Source organism: Geotrypetes seraphini, chromosome 10, assembly GCF_902459505.1.
Source record: "Geotrypetes seraphini chromosome 10, aGeoSer1.1, whole genome shotgun sequence".
In the NCBI taxonomy this organism is placed as follows: domain Eukaryota; kingdom Metazoa; phylum Chordata; class Amphibia; order Gymnophiona; family Dermophiidae; genus Geotrypetes; species Geotrypetes seraphini.
Window position 1 is genome coordinate 16220035 of NC_047093.1, and position 20857 is coordinate 16240891.

The window sequence follows — 20857 nt, forward strand, 5'->3', positions numbered from 1 at the left end:
CTCAGGGTGCTGAGGGTGTAGCTCTCTCCATTGTGCCACACTCTCCTCCTGCATTTGCTCTGCAGGTTCTCAGTATCTCTTCTCTCTCCCCCCCCCACCCCTGGCACTCTGCTTATTGGATAAGTCTCTCTTATCTGTACTCTTCTACGGCCAACTCTAGACTCCGTGCCTTCTACTTTGCTGCATTGTATGCCTGGAACAAACTGCCTGACTTGGTACTTCACGCTCCGACTCTGGCATTATTCGAATCCAGACTCAAAGCCCACTTCTTTGAAGCTGCTTCAATTCCAAACTCCAGCCCACCTTCTAAGCCCCTTCTAAGTCTTCTCATTCCCCCACCTGAGCACTGTGTACTGATGCACCTTCTTGTCCAGTTCGTCTGTCTTGATTAGACTAAGCTCTTCAGAGCAGGGACTGTCTCTTCTGTGTTTTGATATACAGTGTTTTGTATGTCTAGTAGCGCTATAGACATGATTAGTGGTAATAGTAGAAGCATGGAATGTTGCAACTCTGAGATTCTGGAATTTTGGTGCTCTTTGGGGTTCCAAGTAATAGCAACATTCCAGAACTTCAAAGAACATTCTGGAATCCTGACTCGATACATCAGGCTTCATCTCTGGCAGTATTCGAATCCAGACTCAAAGCCCACTTCTTTGAAGCTGCTTCAATTCCAAACTCCAGCCCACCTTCTAAGCCCCTTCTAAGTCTTCTCATTCCCCCACCTGAGCACTGTGTACTGATGCACCTTCTTGTCCAGTTCGTCTGTCTTGATTAGACTAAGCTCTTCTGAGCAGGGACTGTCTCTTCTGTGTTTTGATATACAGTGTTTTGTATGTCTAGTAGTGCTATAGACATGATTAGTGGTAATAGTAGAAGCATGGAATGTTGCAACTCTGAGATTCTGGAATTTTGGTGCTCTTTGGGGTTCCAAGTAATAGCAACATTCCAGAACTTCAAAGAACATTCTGGAATCCTGACTCGATACATCAGGCTCCATCTCTGGCAGTATTCGAATCCAGACTCAAAGCCCACTTCTTTGAAGCTGCTTCAATTCCAAACTCCAGCCCACCTTCTAAGCCCCTTCTAAGTCTTCTCATTCCCCCACCTGAGCACTGTGTACTGATGCACCTTCTTGTCCAGTTTGTCTGTCTTGATTAGACTAAGCTCTTCTGAGCAGGGACTGTCTCTTCTGTGTTTTGATATACAGTGTTTTGTATGTCTAGTAGCGCTATAGACATGATTAGTGGTAATAGTAGAAGCATGGAATGTTGCAACTCTGAGATTCTGGAATTTTGGTGCTCTTTGGGGTTCCAAGTAATAGCAACATTCCAGAACTTCAAAGAACATTCTGGAATCCTGACTCGATACATCAGGCTCCATCTCTGGCAGTATTCGAATCCAGACTCAAAGCCCACTTCTTTGAAGCTGCTTCAATTTCAAACTCCAACCCACCTGCTAAGCCCCAATATCTGTCTTATCATTTCCCCACCTGAGCACTGTGTATTGATGCACCTTCTTGTCCAGTTTGTCTGTCTTGATTAGACTAAGCTCTTCAGAGTAGGGACTGTCTCTTCTGTGTTTTGATATACAGTGTTTTGTATGTCTAGTAGCGCTATAGACATGATTAGTAGTAATAGTAGAAGCATGGAATGTTGCAACTCTGAGATTCTGGAATTTTGGTGCTCTTTGGGGTTCCAAGTAATAGCAACATTCCAGAACTTCAAAGAACATTCTGGAATCCTGACTCGATACATCAGGCTCCATCTCTGGCAGCATTCGAATCCAGACTCAAAGCCCACTTCTTTGAAGCTGCTTCAATTTCAAACTCCAACCCACCTGCTAAGCCCCAATATCTGTCTTATCATTTCCCCACCTGAGCACTGTGTATTGATGCACCTTCTTGTCCAGTTCGTCTGTCTTGATTAGACTAAGCTCTTCAGAGTAGGGACTGTCTCTTCTGTGTTTTGATATACAGTGTTTTGTATGTCTAGTAGCGCTATAGACATGATTAGTAGTAATCGTAGAAGCATGGAATGTTGCAACTCTGAGATTCTGGAATTTTGGTGCTCTTTGGGGTTCCAAGTAATAGCAACATTCCAGAACTTCAAAGAACATTCTGGAATCCTGACTCGATACATCAGGCTTCATCTCTGGCAGTATTCGAATCCAGACTCAAAGCCCACTTCTTTGAAGCTGCTTCAATTTCAAACTCCAACCCACCTGCTAAGCCCCAATATCTGTCTTATCATTTCCCCACCTGAGCACTGTGTATTGATGCACCTTCTTGTCCAGTTTGTCTGTCTTGATTAGACTGTAAGCTCTTCTGAGCAGGGACTGTCTCTTCTGTGTTTCGATGAACAGTGCTGCGTATGTCTAGTAGCGCTATAGACTTGATTAGTAGTAGAGTTGTACCTGGGTTTTGTTTAAAGTCCACTGCATTGACCACCAGGTTGCCCTTCTGCCCTGTAGAGATGTCTTGTCTGGTCATTTTGTACAAATGATGTTGGATAGATGTTTTTGTGCCTGCTTTGTTCATATTTTGGACGTTTCATTTTGGGAAATGCACTGAAAAAGTCCACCACATGGCGAGATGGACGTTCCTTTGAAAATCCCCTTCTATGGTGTTAGAGGTTTGTGGAAATGGACCGTCTCAGAGCACCGATACTGCCTTAATTATCATTTAGAATGATTAGTGAAGCTTTTGAATTCTCAGCCCTGTCCTGGAGGTGCATCTGACCCATCTGCTTTTCCCAGATAATCATGCTGAATATCCACATGGCTCTTGCAGACTTCGCTTCTGCAGAGGATGCAAATTCATCGCGTGCATATTCATGGTCCTAGAATAGCCAAGGACCTGTCGCCTGTGATTATGGAGAGTTGCCGGTGTTGCATGAAAATGAGCGGGCTGTCTGAGCAGCAGAGAGAAGTGCCCTGGGAACCAAGTTTTTAGATTTAAATAGTTTTTTTATTAATTTGCCTGGTTTTGTTTGATTTAAAATTTTGTATTACAGATTTTGAGAGACATCTGTTGCTATTTTAAGCTGGTAGTAACGGGGGGGTTGACAACTTCCTTTGCTGCTACCATGAGGATCAAGGAAGTGACTGGACGTGGACCTTACCATGCGACCCCATGTAGAGGGGAGCTTTGGGGCTATTTTATGGAATGACAGTCCAGACATTGATCCTGAGTATACTTGATTGCTGTTTTTTTTAAATCTAGGTTGTCCACAGCATTTAATTAGGCTGCATTGGCTACCTTGAGGGCAAAAGTATTATTTAAATTTGTCTGCATGCTCTAGAACCGTGCATCTCAAACTGTGTGCCGCTTGAGATTTCAGGGGAGGAGGAGAGGCACCGGCGCCAGCTGACTTGCCTACAAGACGCGCCTCTCACCACGAGAGGCAATCAGTGGGCGCCAGAACCTATCCTTCTCTCTGGCCCTCTTTCCTTCTGGCACCCCCCCCCCCACTGGCATCTCAGGGCCCGCCTGGAGGGCCTTCACCCACACGCGGACATCGACATGACGTCACGCACGCGCATGATGTCATCACGGCGATATCCGCGCACCTCTGGGTGCCTCGAGCCACGGCCGCTACCTTTAGTGTGCCGCGGCTCGAGAGAGCTTGCGGGACCCAAGTTCTGCGTGGCATGGCCCCGCTCTCTCTGATGGAACGTTTTGAGTTTGCTCCCTTTTAGCCTTGCCGCTCGTAATGTTAGTTGTTTTTGTTTCTCCTTCTGTTCATGGCAGGTTTAGAGCCATCGATATGCGCATAAAATTGTTCCTTCAGGCAATGCAATGGTGGGCGGAGTTTCCTGATTGCTTTCTGTCCTGTACTTCTCGTGCTGTCTTTAGGCGATGGGGGGAGACCTATGTATTTGTAAAGTTTGTGTTGCGAGTTGCAGAATGATTTAAAAAAAAAATTATTTATTTTTGCATGTCTCCAGAGATCACCAGCTTCTCTTATTGTGAACTGCTGAGAATTGTATGCTTGCTGTGGTATATAAATATATTAGTATTATTAATTACCTGTATCTGTCTTCCTTCTCCCAGTAATTTGTTATATTGAAAGTGTGGGAGTCTATAGCTTGCCAGTGTTGTCTGTCCTGCCACAACCCTGCAGGAAGGTTGAAAATGCTTCAGCTGCTGACCTTCTCCGGGAGAGGGAGTTAAGAACATAAGAACATAAGAAATGCCTCCACTGGGTCAGACCAGAGGTCCATCGTGCCCAGCTGTCTGCCCACGCGGTGGCCCAACAGGTCTAGGACCTGTGCAGTAGCCTTCTATCTATACCCCTCTATCCCTTTTTCCAGTAGGAAATTGTCCAATCCTTTCTTGAACCCATGCACCGTACTCTGCCCTATTACGCCCTCTGGAAGCGCATTCCAGATGTCCACAACACGCTGGGTAAAGAAAAACTTCCTAGCATTCGTTTTGAATCTGTCCCCTTTCAGCTTTTCCGAATGCCCTCTTGTTCTTTTATGTTCTGAAAGTTTGAAGAATCTGTCCCTCTCTACTCTCTCTATGCCCTTCAAGATCTTGTGGGTTTCTATCATGTCCCCTCTAAGTCTCCGCTTTTCCAGGGAGAAGAGCCCCAGTCTCTCCAGTCTTTCAGTGTATGAAAGGTTTTCCATGCCTTTAATCATTCGTGTCGCTCTCCAATCATTCGTGGGTTTTTTTTTCTGGTGGTGTTCCTTTTCGCGTTTCTGTTTTGGTACAGCCTGGATCCTTGGCACGCTACCTTCCATCCCCTACATCCTGGCCCACTGTGTGCTTTTACCACATGCTCTCTTGTACTAACACTTCCTTTTCTCTGCTGCTAGGGTCTTGCTTTCCATTGGCTACAGTGAGAATGGGCAGCCCAACAATCCCTGAGGGCCGCAGCCTCGTTGGGTTTTCAAGATTTCTGCAATGACTGTGCACAAGATTGATTTGCATGTACCACTTCCATTGTATACAAATAGATCTCTTGCTTATTCAGCGTGAAAATTTTGAACGCCAGACTGGGTTGTGCCCTCCCCACCTGCCCACCCGAGGACTATGGTTGACCACTCCTGGGCTACAAGGATGGTTGCTGGTTCTGCCACTGTTCCTGGGTTCTCTTCGATATTAAGGAGTCACACTAGATCCCAGGTGATTGGAAGGGATTTGCTGCGTTGCGGATGTTACAATTGATTCGACCATGCTTTGACGAAGATACGTTAAATGTGTTCATTCATTTTTTATGTCAAAATTGGATTATGGAAATGTGGTGTACGTGAGTCTCCTGTGTTCCTTGTTACGTAGATTGCGTACTTTACAGAATGTGGGACTACGATTGTTAGGTGGGGAGGGTCGTTCCGATGCATTAACCCCGTTACATTTGCAATACCATTGGTTGACTTTAGAGTTTAGGCCTATCTGCAAGTATTTGGGGCTCACCTATAAGGCATTGTATTCAGGTGAACCGGGTTATTTGACAACTTTGCTTAATATCTACTCTCCAACTAGAGTGTTGAGGACGGCGGGTTTACAATTACTGACGGCAAAAGATGATCGTCTTGTGGTCATGAGGGAGTGGGCTTTCTTTTAGAAAGTCCCTCAATTGCGGAATGAGCTGCCAGTAAGTTTATGGGAGGAACAGTTGTTATCTAGTTAAAAACCCAAACAAAACACGTTTTTGCCTGAAAAAGCTATAATAGGTTACGCTGAGGCACGTCAATCTGTTTATCTGTTTGTTTCTTTGAAGGGTGGGGCTTACTTGAAAAAAAATTTTTTTTTAAAATGAGCATGTATTTATCATACGCATTTTATTGATTATTGGTGATGTACCCACTCTAACATTGTATGAAGGGTGGTTTATCAAGACTTTTAAACTAAGGCAAACGGGCACGTTTGTGCATCTGTATGCATGCGGCTGAAGGCCTAGACCAGGGGTAGGGAACTCCGGTCCGCGAGAGTCGTATTCCAGTCGGGTTTTCAGGATTTCCCCAATGAATATGCATGAGATCTTTTTGCATGCACTGCTTTCAATGCATATTCATTGGGGAAATCCTGAAAACCCGACTGGAATACGACTCTTGAGGACCGGAGTTCCCTACCCCTGGCCTAGACAAATCCAGCGTGCCCCAACTCTATTCTGGACATATAATTAACAACAGAGAAAAAGTGGGGAAGGAACTGCACGTGCCAGCCTGAAATAAAGCAGAGTTTATTGAATACAATCGGTTATTATAATACAAAACAAATAACGTGGCCAATCTTATCTTGTGGCTCCTTCGAGACCCGACACAGTCTGTGTTTCGGCTTCGAAAAAGAAGCCTGCTTCAGGGGTACCAGATGACAATCCAGTAGATGACGCTAAAGTATTTTAAACTTCCATTTCACACAACAGGAAAAACTGGCGAGAACTCTTTGGAAAGGTGACATATCGCTCGGGAGCTGCATAGTGGCATATACAGAAACAGCACAGTACTACGTAGCTCCCGAGCGATATATGTCACCTTTCCAAAGAGTTCTCGCCAGTTTTTCCCGTTGTGCGATATGGAAGTTTAAAGTACTTTAGCGCCATCTACTGGATTGTCATCTGGTACCCCTGAAGCAGGCTTCTTTTTTTGAAGCCGAAACACAGACCGTGTCGGGTCTTGAAGGAGCCATAAGATAGATTGGCCACGTTATTTGTTTTGCGTTATAATAACCGATTGTATTCAATAAACTCTGCTTTATCTCAGGTTGACGCGTGCAGTTCCTTCCCCACTTTTTCACTGCTGTGTATTCACCGTGGGGGGTCGCTTGCCTTGTTTTTTGGACTGGAGATATAATTAGCCATTCAGGCCTTTAGGAGGGTGCTCTATACAAGCTTATTTTTACATAGACGTGCAGTTTGTACGTCTTATCCCTGGATTCTGTAAAAGGCGTGGAGATTTCCACATGCAACTAAATTGGATAATCAATCAATGGTGTTAAATCGGCAACAATTTGGATTTTTCATAGCCATCTTGCCAAGCACACTTCTATAAAGATCTGCATGCAAGTGCAGCTCAACAGGGGGTGTGGCCACGGGCGGGGCATGGGCGAATTAGGGGAGTTCACTAAAGATGCGTATTATTGAATACTAGGGCTCAGCGCCTAAATTAAGTTCCACGACTCGCACCAAGTTTCAGTTGGTGTAAATCCTTGCCTCCAATTTTTGGCATGGACATTGGCTGTAAGCGCTGTTCTGTAAATGGCGCCCAACTCGGAGCACCGTTTATAGAATAGCACTTCATGTGGCTTTTTTGGGGGCTCTTGTTTTTTTGAGCATCTACTGCTACTTCTGTTAATTATTTCTATAGCACTACCAGACGCACGCAGCGCTGTACAGAGTCACAAAGAAGACAGCCCCTGCTCCAAAGAGCTTACAATCTAAACAGACAAGACAGACAAACAGGATGTCATGGATACAGTTAAGGGGAAGGGTTAATCTGCTGGCTGGGTTGGAGGGCAGAAGGGAGTACAGGACAATCAAGCCATTGTGACCTCACTGACGAGGTTGGCTCTTATTGGTAGAATGAGGCATTATGATGTCACAATCTCAGCTCTGCTTCCCAAAGACTGAAACTCTTCACACTATTATGAATTATTTCTATAGGGCTACCGGACGCACGCAGCGCTGTACAGAGTCACAAAGAGTAAGAAAACAGTCCCTGCTCGAAAGAGCTTACAATCTAAACAGAGAAGACAGACAGCAGGATGTCATGGATATGGTTAAGAGGAAGGGTTAATCTGCTGACTAGGTTGGAGGGCAGAAGAGTAGGGTTCAGGATTGAAAGCTATATCAAAAAGGTGGGGTTTCAGTCTGCTTTTAAACAAGGGAAGGGAAGGGGCTTGATGAACAAACTCGGGTGATTTATTCCAGGCTTAGCTAGATGAAAGGAACGAAGTCTGGAATTGGCAGTGGAGAAGGGTAAAACTAAGAGCAGCTTATCTGTGGAACGGTGTATGAGAGAGAAGCGGGGAACGAGATTGAGGGGCCGTGTGCTCCTATATCTAAGAGCACGTTTAATGCTTAAAAATATGGTAATTCTCTTTGAGCTCAGATTTTCAAGGGTGAGTAATTCAATTTACTTTTCAACTCAATTGTGTGTCCAGTATGTAGAAAAATCTCTCATGCCTTTGTCTTGTAAACCAGCCTGGTTAGGTTTTTATCCTGGACTGAATTTGGAAACATTGCTCCAAATATGTCATTTCAAGCGAGTGATGATCTTTTAATGACTTAGAGTGTTACATATCTAACATCACATTATTCATGCGTACCCCAAAAAAAAATCTGCATTATAAAGGAAACACATGATCGTAACTGCTTGTTTTCCTTGTGTTTCCTCCTGCAGGGGCTTTGGAAAGCAAGGGTTCCAGTGCCAAGGTAAGCAAGAAATGTTTATTGCCACACACTGCTAAGATTTTCTGTAAACTCAGCCTAATAGAGTTTACACTGAAGCGATAAGCCCCCAGCAAATGCACAGCACTAATGAGAGCCTTTGATAAATTAAGACGGTTACTGGGTAGAGACCGTACTTTCAAAAAGATCTAAACAGGATGGAGTCGGTCCAGAGGAAGGCTACTGAAATGGTGTGTGGTCTTCATCCTAAGGCATATGGGGACAGACTTAAAAATCTCAATCTGGATACTATGGAGGAAAGGCGGGAGAGGGGAAATATGTTAAGAGATGTTTAAATACCTACGTGGCATAAATGCACATGAGGCGAATCTCTTTCATTTGAAAGGAAACCCCAGTGAGAGGGCATGGTATAAGGTTAAGAGGTGATAGGCTCAGGAGTAATGTAAGGAAATATTTTTTTACTGTAAGGGTAGTAGATGCATGGAATAGTCTCCCAGTAGAGGTGGAGACAGAGACTGTGCCTGAATTCAAGAAAGTGTGGGACAGGCACCTAGGATCTCTTAGAGAGAGGAGGAGATAGTGGATGGGCAGACTGGATGGGCCATTTGGCCTTTATCTGCCATCATTTTTCTATGTATCTATAACAATAATGCTCTATGACCTCACAATGCAGGTGTAAAGAGCCTTAGCCTATAGGGAGAGGAGGAGATAGTGGATGGTGCAGACGGGCGGACTGGATGGGCCATTTGGCCTTTATCTGCCATCATGTTTCTATCTTTCTGTGTTTCAAGATGATTTTGAAATGCGAAACATGCAAATAAGTGATTCATTGTTGCAAAGAATTCCCCCAAATTAAATGTCGTGCAACCTACTTGGTGAGCTCCATTTTCTGGTTTTATGAAAAGAATCTTTATGCAGTCTGTTTTTTTTTCCCCCCCCCCCTTAGAGAATATTTTTTTTTTTTCGGAGATGGCTGTCTGTGGGAGGCCATGCAAGAAAACAAAATTGCTGTGTGTTTTTATAAGGCTTCAATTTCACGTCTTCCATGTCTGGCTTGTAAACTTTAGTTCTGTTGCATGAAGGAGGAGCCACATCCTGATAGTCTCTCTAGTACGGAATGCAGTTAATACTTAAAATACCAGTTTTATACATTCATATCCTGTAGGGATGAACTTATGTTGGATAGTTGACAAAATTAATTTTTATTTGAAAATATCTTTATTGAGATCAATCACGTTACACAGATGTGAAAGATACATTATTCAGGTCATCAAGAAAAGAACCCTAAGAACTGGAGTGGAATTAATTCCATTCTCCCACTCAAAATTCCCCAGCCCACCCAGAAAAAAATCCATCTCATTTTTTAATAACACCCCTCCCCCGTTACCCTACATTTCCCTGGTCAAGTCAAACAAGATTACATAATAAAACATAAAGGGGCTGATTCTTTAAAGGGCACCTAAGTTAGGCTCTGATGCTCATAGAATTCATACGGACATAAGAATTGTCGCTGCTGGGTCAGACCAGTAGTCCATCGTGTCCAGCAGTCCGCTCCCGCGGCGGCCCTTGGGTCGAAGACCAGTGTCCTGAGTCTAGCCTTACCTGTGTACGTTCTGGTTCAGCAGGAACTTGTCTAACTGTGGCTTGAATCCCTGGAGGGTGTTTTCCCCTATTTGAATCCCTGGAGGGTGTTTTCCCCTATTTGAATCCCTGTAGGGTGTTTTCCCCTATTTGAATCCCTGGAGGGTGTTTTCCCCTATTTGAATCCCTGGAGGGTGTTTTCCCCTATAACAGCCTCCGGAAGAGCGTTCCAGATTCCCACCACTCTCTGGGTGAAGAAGAACTTCCTTACGTTTGCACGGAATCTATCCCTTTTTCAATTTTAGAGAGTACCTTCTCGTCCTCTCTACCTTGGAGAGGGTGAACAACCTGTCCTTATCTACTAAGTCTATTCCCTTCAATACCTTGAATGTTTCAATCATGTCCCCTCTCAATCTCCTCTGTTCGAGGGATAAAGGGCCCAGTTTCTCTAATCTTTCACTGTACGGCAACTCCAGCCCCTTAACCATTTTAGTCGCTCTTCTCTGGACCCTTTTGAGTAGTACTGTGTCCTTCTTCATGTAGGGCGACCAGTGCTGGATGCAGTATTCCAGGGGGGGGGGGTTGTACCTTGGCCCAGTACAGCGGCATGATAACCTTCTCCGATCTGTTCATGATCCCCTTCTTAATCATTCCTAGAATCCTATTCGCCCTTTTTGCTGCCGCCACGCATTGAGCATTGGAGCAAATAGCACAGTGGCTAGTGATTAAAAAAAAAGAAAAAAAAAAAGCTTAAAGCGGCTTCGTAAAAGGGGGGAGGGGGTTAATTGGCAAAATACCTAGCCTCAATAATTGTAAAACAAAATAATTAATTTGTGATAGGTGCTTATCCAATTCTATAAAAGGTAAGTGCCTATTGCCTAAGTGGGCATTTCTATGGGCGGAGTGTGACTTAGGCGCTGGAAAAGGAGATAGAAGGGTATAGATATAGGATTACGGCATAGGTCCTGGACCTGTTGGACCGCCGCGCGAGCGGGCTGCTGGGTGCGATGGACCTCGGGTCTGACCCAGCGGAGGCATTGCTTATGCTAAGCGCAATTCTCCAAAAACTTAGCCACCTGAAATGTAGGCCTTGCAAACCTCGCCTACATTTTAGGTCCTGGCCAATGTAGGCACCATTTATAAAATTGGCCCCAAAATGGTAGATAAAAGCACTTCAATTGCACTTACACTTCTAACCCCCTCTGTTACAAACCCCCCCCGATAGCGGTTTTTAGCGCAGGCCGGCGTGCTGAATGCTCCGTGCTGCTCCTGATGCTCATAGGACCTCTATGAGCGTTGGGAGCATCGCAGAGCATTCAGCGTGCCAGCCTACGCTAAAAAAACGCTATTTCGGTTTTGTAAAAAAAAGGGGTGGGTGGGTAAATCATTCAGAACTGCAGAACGAATTCTAATGGGTAATGAATCTACAAAAGGCATCCGACGTTTTAGAAATCTCCGTTGTATGCGTCTTGCTCGAAACATCACTGATTATTTCTCTGTACATAAATAGTTCATGCATATACAGTGGTAACTCGGTTTACGAGTGCACCGGTTTGCGAGTGTTTTGCAAGACGAGCAAAACATTAGCAAAATCGGCATCTCGGAAACCGAGCGTGCCTCAATTTACGAGTGCCCCCCCCGCAATCCGTCACCCTCCCCCCGCGATCTGGCACCCCACGCTCACGTCGCACTCCCCCCTGCCACGATCCTGCATGCCCCAGGCACCCACCCGATCACATTCCTTACCCCCATTTGGCACTGGCACCAACACACAGGACATGCTGGTGCCGGAGCCTGAAGATCTGCCTTTTTCTTCGCGCTGGGCCTTGAGCATCCCGTTCTCTCTGAGGAATGTGGGTGGGTGGGTGCCTAGGGCATGCCGGATCGCGGCGGGGGAGAGAGGGGGGGTGCCTTCATGAGCAGGGAGGAGCAATGCCGGTTCTTGGGGGGGTAGAGCAGCGCCGCTGGCCTCGGGGGTTGGGGGTGAATGGGAACAAATCAAGCGAGTTTCCCTTAGTTCCTATGGGAAAACTTGCTTTGATATACGAGTATTTTGGTTTACAAGCATGCTTTTGGAACGAATTATGCTCGTAAACCAAGGTTCCATTGTACTTTTGAATGTTTACATTTTGTGGAGGGGGCTAAGACTCTCCTGTTTCTCCTGCTGTTAAGTTGTGGGTTAATTCCCTGGCATTTGTTGCTCCATATTAATTATAGATATATTTTTGGATTGGTTATTGCACTAGTTTTAGTGTTTTACACTTATTCACTTCATGGTAGCACACACATGTGCCCGATGATGGTGTTTGTCAGTCAAGTGACCTCTTTGCTCTCTTGTTCTGTTTAAAGATCAAGCACTTGAGCTGCAGTTTCTGCAGGCTCGCCAGCTTACTGTCACACTGAGGGCTCATATCATATTATAGCACTAATTATTTATCATACTGGTGTATTACTTATATTTATTTTTATGGAGCATCTGTCTGCCCTGTAAGAAGTCTCAGGTACTGTCTTTTTGGCATCGCTGCTTGTTTTGGTTCCTTTTAAGTTTCTTAGTGCAGCATTTTTTTGAGACACTTTTTGAAATTAATTCCTGGCACAGCACAAGTGTCCAAAATTTTCTATCCTACTGAAAAAAAAAAAAAAAAGTTTTGTAGACAACAGGATGGGTTTGATTATAAATCAAATAGAATTGAATCACAACTTAAATTGCTAGTCAGACTTGATTTAAATCGTGGTTTTCTCATTGTTGACGTCCGCGCGTGTGCAGAGGTTCTCCAGACAGGGCCCTGAGCTTGCCCAACCTGAAATTGGTGTGCCAGTAGGGAGGGAGGGGGGAGAGAGGGGGTGGGTGAGGAGGGGTGCTGGTGCTATCTGACTGCCTAGAGCAGGGGTGCCCAATACGTCGATCGCGATCGACCGGTAGATCTTGCGGTAGATCTCACGTGGCCTTCGAGATCTACCGGGCCGATCAGCCCTCCTCTCCCCGACGTCCCCCACCGCCGCCCCAAGCTCTCCCTGCAGAAGCGTTCTCCCCGACGTCAATTCTGACGTTGGAGAGGACGTTCCGGGCCAGCCATTGGTAAATGAGGCATTATGACATCACAATCTGAGCTTTGGATTGCTGCTACTATTTGGGTTTTTGCCAGGTACTTGGGACTTAGATTAGCCTCCATGAAGACGAGATACTGGGCTTGATGGACCATTGGTCTGATCCAGTAAGACTATTCTCATTTTGCCTACTGAGAAAAGAGATCTGCTTTTGATGCAGTCCGTCCCCCTGTAATGCTCCCTCCCCCAACCTGCAAGTGCATGGGAGACTGAGCAGTCTCTTTCCCCCCCTCTAGTAGTTCCCAGGGATCAGAAACGTAGCTCAGCCCGAAATAAGACAGAAAGCAGATGCTGTTGTTTTGGGTGGGAAGATTCGAGGGAGGCTGTGTGCCGTTCCACATGCCCTCTCATTTCCTCCCTCCTAAGGGCAGGTGCTGAAAAGCCCGGGAAGGAAGGAGGCTGGACCCCCAACCTTACTACTTCCTGGTTGTGGCTCCGTGCGCATACCTGTAAGTGCGCTGTTCAACTTTGCAACCTGCACACTCACCAGCTTCACTTTGAAGTTCTGATCCACCTTTGGTAGTTGGTGGCCGTGGGCTTGGTCCTCGCCAAAATCAACACTAGTCCCCAGCAGTCATAGAAACATAGAAATAGACGGCAGATAAGGGCCACGGCCCATCTAGTCTGCCCACCCCAGTGACCCTCCCCTACCTTTCTCTGTGAATAGATCCCACGTGTCTATCCCATTTTGCCTTAAAATCAGGCACACTGCTGGCCTCAATAACCTGAAGTGGAAGACTATTCCAGCGATCAACCACCCTTTCAGTGAAAAAGAATTTATCCCAGGACAAGCAGGCAGGTATTCTCACTAGTGGGTGATGTCATCAGACAGAGCCCCGGTACGGACGTCTCACAAGCACGTGTTGCTTGTAGAAACTTAAAGTTTCTAGATGCCCGCACCGCGCATGCGCCGGTGCCTTCCTACCCGGAGATCCGGGCGTGTCTCCTCAGTTCTTTCTTTTCCGCGGAGCTGAGAAGTTCAACTTCTTCATGCGCTAGCTGAATTCAGTTAAATTTGCCTTCCTTGTCCGCGTTTTCGTTTTCTTTTAATTACAGTTAACAGTTCTTTTCTTTTTCAGTAAAAAAAAAAAAAAAAAAAAAAGATTATTTCCTCCGGCAGGTCGAACGGGCCGGCCACGTGGCTCAGGCCCACTGGCTTCGACCTAGCGGCGGAGATTTTCCGGCCTATGTCCCGGCCAATCACCGGGTTTAAAAAGTGCAGCAAGTGCCAACGCGCGATTTCACTCACGGACCCTCACTGGCGCTGTTTGCAGTGTTTGGGCCCTGACCACATCCCGAAATCGTGCGGGCCTTGCTCTACCCTTACGGCACGCTCATTCAAGCGGCGTTGCCTATTGTGGGAATCGATGTTCAAGATGGACGCAGCTAAGGATCCCTCAGCCTCCACTTCATCTGATACCTCCCCGGTTCGGGCGAAACCGGCATCGACCACTCCTGCATCGAGTGTGGTGAAACCGGCATCGCTCACCCCGACACCATCCACGAGCTCGACGTCGGTGCCTGCCCCGGTCTCCTCGGCTCAGGTACCTCTTCCTTCCACAGTGCCACCAATGGTCATCAAAGTGCCGAAAGCTACTAAGCAGAAGCACTCGGCCTCGAAGGAGCGCGATGTCCGTGCAGGAGGACCCCCTTTCGGTGCGGATCCCTCCTTATCGGCTTCGCTACGGTCCGTGCTGGAAGCTCAATTCGTTGAGCTCATGCAGACCATCGGACCCGGGCTCATCGCTGCCATACAGGGTGACCTCCCGGTACCGGTCCAAAGGGGCGGTCCGCCCCCTCCCCCTCCCCCACACCGTTCGACCTCGACAACCGACGAGGACGAACGGGGGAGGGCGGCGATGCCCACGCGGCAAGCCTCGCTTACCGATATGCCGCCATTAGAACCCATTACGCCTCCGCGCCAACATGGGACCAGACCTCCGATCGATACTCGAAGCCCTGGGCATAGTCAGGAAGAGTTCTTCCGTACTCCTTACCAGACTTGGGTAGCATCACAAGAACCCGCATCGCAAACCCAGTTGCGATCCACTGCTTCCAGCCCTATCCACTTGGGGGCCTCGGGAGACCATGCGATGCACAGACGATCCCGATCCCCGTCCCGCCACCGAGACGGGCACCGATCGAGACACTCATCCTGGCACTCCTCACGCCATTCGGAGGTGTCACCGCAGAAAAAACTGCAACGTAGGGGATACTCCTCATCAGAGGTGTCCCCCCCGAGGGGCCCGGAGTACGAGGAGACACTGGTGCCCGATTCTCCTTGTCACTCCCCGATGTCCACGGACCTGGAGGCCTCCTCCTCCTCCAGCCCGTCCCACAGACCGACGCTGGCGGAACAATTGTCCTTCTCATCATTCCTCCGACAAATGGCGGAGGATCTGGATGTGACCCTTGACACGGGCTCCCGATACTCCAAAGAGTATCTGGACACCATGCATTTACCTAACCCTCCAACGGAGTCGCTTCGGCTCCCCTTGCATAAATTACTGGACCAGACCTTCATGCAGTGCTTCGAAACGCCGTATTCCATACCGGCGATCCCCAGCAAACTCGATGCTCGATACCGCATCGTGCACCATAAAGGGTTCGAGGGCCCTCAACTCTCCCACCAATCCCTACTGGTCGAGTCCTCCCTTAAACGCTCTCATCCCTCCCAGGTCTACGCCTCTGTACCGCCGGGCCGAGAGGGGAGAACGATGGACAAATTTGGTAGAAAATTCTACCAAAACTCCATGATGGCGTCACGGGTGCTAAACTACAACTTCTTTTTCTCTTCCTATCTGGAGTTCTTCTTGCCGGTGCTCCGCAAGTTCACTCCGTTCATAGACAACCAAGCTCGATTCGAGTTCGAGGAAGTGGTAGCCTCCCTCTCCCAATTACGCCTCCAGCTGATGCAATCCTCCTTCGATGCATTCGAACTCTCGGCACGCGCCGCCGCAAGCGCGGTAGCTATGCGTCGCCTGGCATGGCTCCGTACTATCGATATGGATCCCAACCTACAGGACAGACTCGCCAACGTACCATGTGCTGGAGCTGACCTGTTCGATGAGTCTATCAAAACTGTTACCAAGAAGCTGTCGGATCATGAAAAATCCTTTCAATCCATCCTGCGGCCCAAACCCAAACCTCAACAGTCTCGACCTTCCAGGCCACCCCTGATTTACCAGCGGCGTTACATGCCCAGACAAACGCCTGCTGCGAGACAGCCTGCGAAGAGACAACCTCCCCAGAAGTCTCAGCAAAAACCTCAGCCACCGGCGGTACCTAAGGCTCCCCAGCCCTTTTGACGCCCCCCCCGGGAGCATAACCTCGGCCTCTCCCATAGGGGGCCGCCTCCATCTTTTTTACCATCGATGGGAGGCCATAACCACGGACCTATGGGTCCTCACCATCATAAGAGAAGGATACTCTCTTCAATTCCACCGGGTCCCCCCGGACCATCCTCCAAGAGAGTATCCTTCAAGCTCGACGCAGACCGCCCTGCTTCTTCAGGAAGTCCAAACCTTACTTCAGCTTCGGGCTGTCGAGCCGGTCCCGTCAGACCAATTGAACCGAGGGTTTTACTCCCGGTACTTCCTCGTCCCGAAGAAAACGGGCGACCTGCGACCCATTTTAGACCTTCGAGCCCTCAACAAGTTCCTGGTCAAAGAGAAGTTTCGCATGTTGACTTTGGCTTCTCTATACCCCCTCCTCGAGCAGAACGACTGGTTATGCTCCCTGGATCTCAAGGAGGCCTACACTCACATCCCCATTCACCCGGCCTCCCGAAAGTTCCTCAGATTTCGGGTGGGAAATCTGCACCTACAGTATCGAGTGCTACCATTCGGCCTATCTTCGTCCCCCAGAGTCTTCACAAAGTGCCTGGTGGTAGTGGCCGCAGCACTCCGGGACAGGGGTCTACAGGTATTCCCATACCTCGACGACTGGCTCATCAAGGCCCCGTCAGCCCCAGAGGTCACTTCGGCGGCCTTGGCTACAACCTACTTCCTCCAGAATTTGGGCTTCGAGATCAACTTCTCCAAGTCTCATCTACAACCCACCCAGTCCCTCCCCTTCATCGGAGCGGTCCTGGACACCACCCGACTCCGAGCATTCCTGCCTCGGCAACGCATGGAGTCTCTTCTTCATCTCAGCCAATCGGCGTCTACTCGCCAAACCCTACCGGCGAGACAACTGATGGTGCTCCTGGGCCATATGGCCTCCACAGTACATGTGACACCCTTTGCCAGACTCCACCTCAGGATCCCCCAGTGGACCCTGGCATCACAGTGGAATCAAACGTCCGATCCACTATCCAAACGCATCTTAGTCACACCTGCTCTTCGGCAGTCTCTACTTTGGTGGATGACCTCTTCGAATCTATCCAGAGGTTTGCTGATGCACTCTCCCCCCCATCAGAAAGTTCTCACAACCGATTCGTCGAACTACGCATGGGGGGCCCACCTGGAGGGTCTCCGCACCCAAGGATTCTGGACCAGTGCGGAAAGACTACACCAAATCAATCTACTGGAACTCAGAGCCATCTTCAATGCGCTCCAAGCTTTCCAACACCTACTCCACGACATGGTAATCCTCATTCGCACAGACAATCAGGCCGCCATGTATTATATCAACAAGCAAGGAGGCACGGGCTCGGCCCTCCTTTGCCAGGAAGCTCTACGAGTCTGGGACTGGGCGGTGCGCCACAACACCCTACTCAGAGCAGTATACATCCAGGGGGAGAACAACGTCTTAGCAGACAAACTAAGCCGTCTGCTACAACCGCACGAATGGACTCTCCATTCCAGCCCCCTTCACGAAATCTTCACGCAATGGGGGACGCCTCAGATAGACCTCTTTGCGGCTCCCCACAACGCCAAACTGCCTCAGTTTTGCTCCAGGATCTACACTCCTCATCGCCTCGAGGCAGATGCTTTTCTACTGAACTGGGGGAAACAATTTCTATATGCGTTCCCACCATTCCCGCTGATCCAGAAGACTCTGGTCAAGCTGAAACTCGAACGGGCCACCATGATTCTAATAGCTCCTCGGTGGCCCAGACAACCTTGGTTCTCCCTCCTACTGCAACTCAGCAGCAGGGAACCAGTACCACTTCCAGTGTTTCCTTCACTGCTTACTCAACATCAAGGATCACTACTTCATCCCAACCTGCAGGCTCTCCACCTGACAGCTTGGTTCCTCTCAACGTAACCCCTCACCAATTCTCACAAGAAGTGAGGGAGGTCTTGGAAGCTTCCAGGAAGCCCGCCACTCGACAATGCTACTCCCAAAAATGGACCAGATTCTCCTCATGGTGTGCTTCTAAGTCAACGGAACCTCAGCGAGCTTCCTTATCCTCCGTGCTGGACTATCTCCTACACCTATCTCAATCTGGGCTCAAGTCCACATCCATACGAGTCCACCTGAGCGCTATTGCGGCGTTCCACCAGCCCCTACAAGGGAAACCCCTCTCGGCCCATCCGGTGGTCGCCAGATTTATGAAAGGACTCTTCCATGTTAACCCTCCTCTCAAACCACCCCCAGTAGTTTGGGACCTCAATGTAGTCCTTTCCCACCTCATGAAGCCCCCGTTTGAACCACTCAACAGGGCCCCTCTGAAGTATCTCACCTGGAAAGTGCTTTTCCTTGTAGCCCTTACGTCCGCTCGCAGAGTCAGCGAACTCCAGGCATTGATGGCGGACCCACCATTCACAGTATTCCACCATGACAAGGTGGTCCTCCGCACTCACCCGAAATTCCTGCCTAAGGTGGTCTCCGAATTTCATCTCAACCAATCCATTGTACTTCCAGTATTCTTCCCTAAGCCTCATTCTCACCACGGAGAATCGGCCCTTCACACTCTAGACTGCAAACGTGCCTTGGCTTTCTACCTGGATCGCACCAAGCCACACAGAACCACTCCTCAACTTTTTGTCTCCTTCGACCCTAACAAGTTGGGAAGACCCGTATCAAAGCGCACCATCTCTAATTGGATGGCGGCTTGTATCTCTTCCTGCTATGCCCAGGCTGGATTATCACTTCCTTGTAAGGTCACAGCCCATAAGGTCAGAGCAATGGCAGCCTCAGTAGCATTCCTCAGATCAACACCAATCGAGGAAATTTGCAAGGCTGCCACCTGGTCCTCGGTTCACACATTCACCTCACATTATTGTCTGGATACCCTCTCCAGACGGGATGGACAGTTTGGCCAAACAGTATTGAAAAATTTATTCTCTTAAGTCGCCAACTCCCCCTCCATCCCACTGAGGTTAGCTTGGAGGTCACCCACTAGTGAGAATACCTGCCTGCTTGTCCTGGGATAAAGCAATGTTACTTACCGTAACAGTTGTTATCCAGGGACAGCAGGCAGCTATTCTCACGTCCCACCCACCTCCCCTGGGTTGGCTTCTCAGGCTAGCTACCTGAACTGAGGAGACACGCCCGGATCTCCGGGTAGGAAGGCACCGGCGCATGCGCGGTGCGGGCATCTAGAAACTTTAAGTTTCTACAAGCAACACGTGCTTGTGAGACGTCCGTACCGGGGCTCTGTCTGATGACATCACCCACTAGTGAGAATAGCTGCCTGCTGTCCCTGGATAACAACTGTTACGGTAAGTAACATTGCTTTCCTGGTGTCCCCGTGCAGTTTCCTGCCCCTGATTTTCCACGGATGCCCCCTTGTTGCCGCGGGACCCTTGAAAAAGAAGATTTCTTCTTCCACCTCGATGCGGCCCGTGAGATACTTGAATGTCTCGATCATGTCACCCCTCTCTCTGCGTTCCTCAAGTGAGTACCGCTGCAATTTATCCAGCCATTCCTCGTACGGGAGATCCTTGAGTCCCGAGACCATCCGGATGGCCATTCTCTGGACCGACTCCAGTCTCAGCACATCCTTATGGTAAGGCGGCCTCCAGAATTGCACACAGTATTCCAGGTGGGGCCTCACCATGGATCTATACAATGGCATAATGACTTACGGCTTACGGCTGACGAAACTCCTGTGTATGCAACCTATGATTTGCCTTGCCTTTGATGAAGCTTGCTCCACTTGATTGGCAGTCTTCATGTCCTCACTGACAATCACCCCTAAGTCTCGTTCTGCTTCAGTTCTTGTTAGGATCTCGCCATTAAGGGTATAAGTCTTGCATGGATTTTGGCTGCCCAGGTGCATGACTTTGCATTTTTTGGCATTGAAGCTAATTGCCAGGACCTAGACCAGCACTCCAGTAGGAGTAGGTCATGCATCAAGTTGTCGGACATTGAATTTATGTCTGTTGTGCTTTTGCCCACTACATTGCTTAGTTTGGCGTCATCGGCGAATAATGTTATTTTACCTCGCAGCCCTTCTGCCAAGTCTCTTATAAAGATGTTGAATAGGATCGGGCCCAGGACCGAGCCCTGCGGCACTCCACTGATTACCTCCGTCATTTCGGAGGGGGTGCCGTTCACCACTACCCTCTGAAGCCTACCTCCAAGCCAGTTCCCAACCCATTTCGTCAACGTGTCGCCCAATCCTATAGAACTCATCTTGCTCAGCAACCTGCGGTGTGGTACGCTATCGAATGCTTTACTGAAGTCCAGCTATACGATGTCCAGGGACTCCCCAACATCCAGCTTCCTCGTCACCCAGTCAAAGAAGCTGATCAGGTTGGTTTGGCAGGATCTCCCCTTAGTAAATCCATGTTGACGGGGATCCCGTAGATTCTCCTTGTTCAGGATCGTATCCAATTGGCATTTGATTAGAGTTTCCATTAGTTTGCACACTATTGATGTGAGACTGTAGTTTGCTGTCTCCATCTTGGAGCCTTTCTTGT

The 20857-nt window shown here is 48.3% G+C and overlaps 1 protein-coding gene across 2 annotated transcripts in view; it reads left to right on the top strand.

Annotated features, from left to right (window-relative positions):
* PRKCA (protein kinase C alpha) overlaps positions 1-20857 on the top strand; it is a 594635-nt gene that overhangs the window by 19523 nt on the left and 554255 nt on the right. For both annotated transcript variants that reach the window (XM_033960343.1, XM_033960344.1), the window contains exon 2: positions 8347-8378. In XM_033960343.1, coding sequence (XP_033816234.1) covers positions 8347-8378 — 32 coding nt within the window. The remainder of the gene's footprint in view (positions 1-8346; positions 8379-20857) is intronic.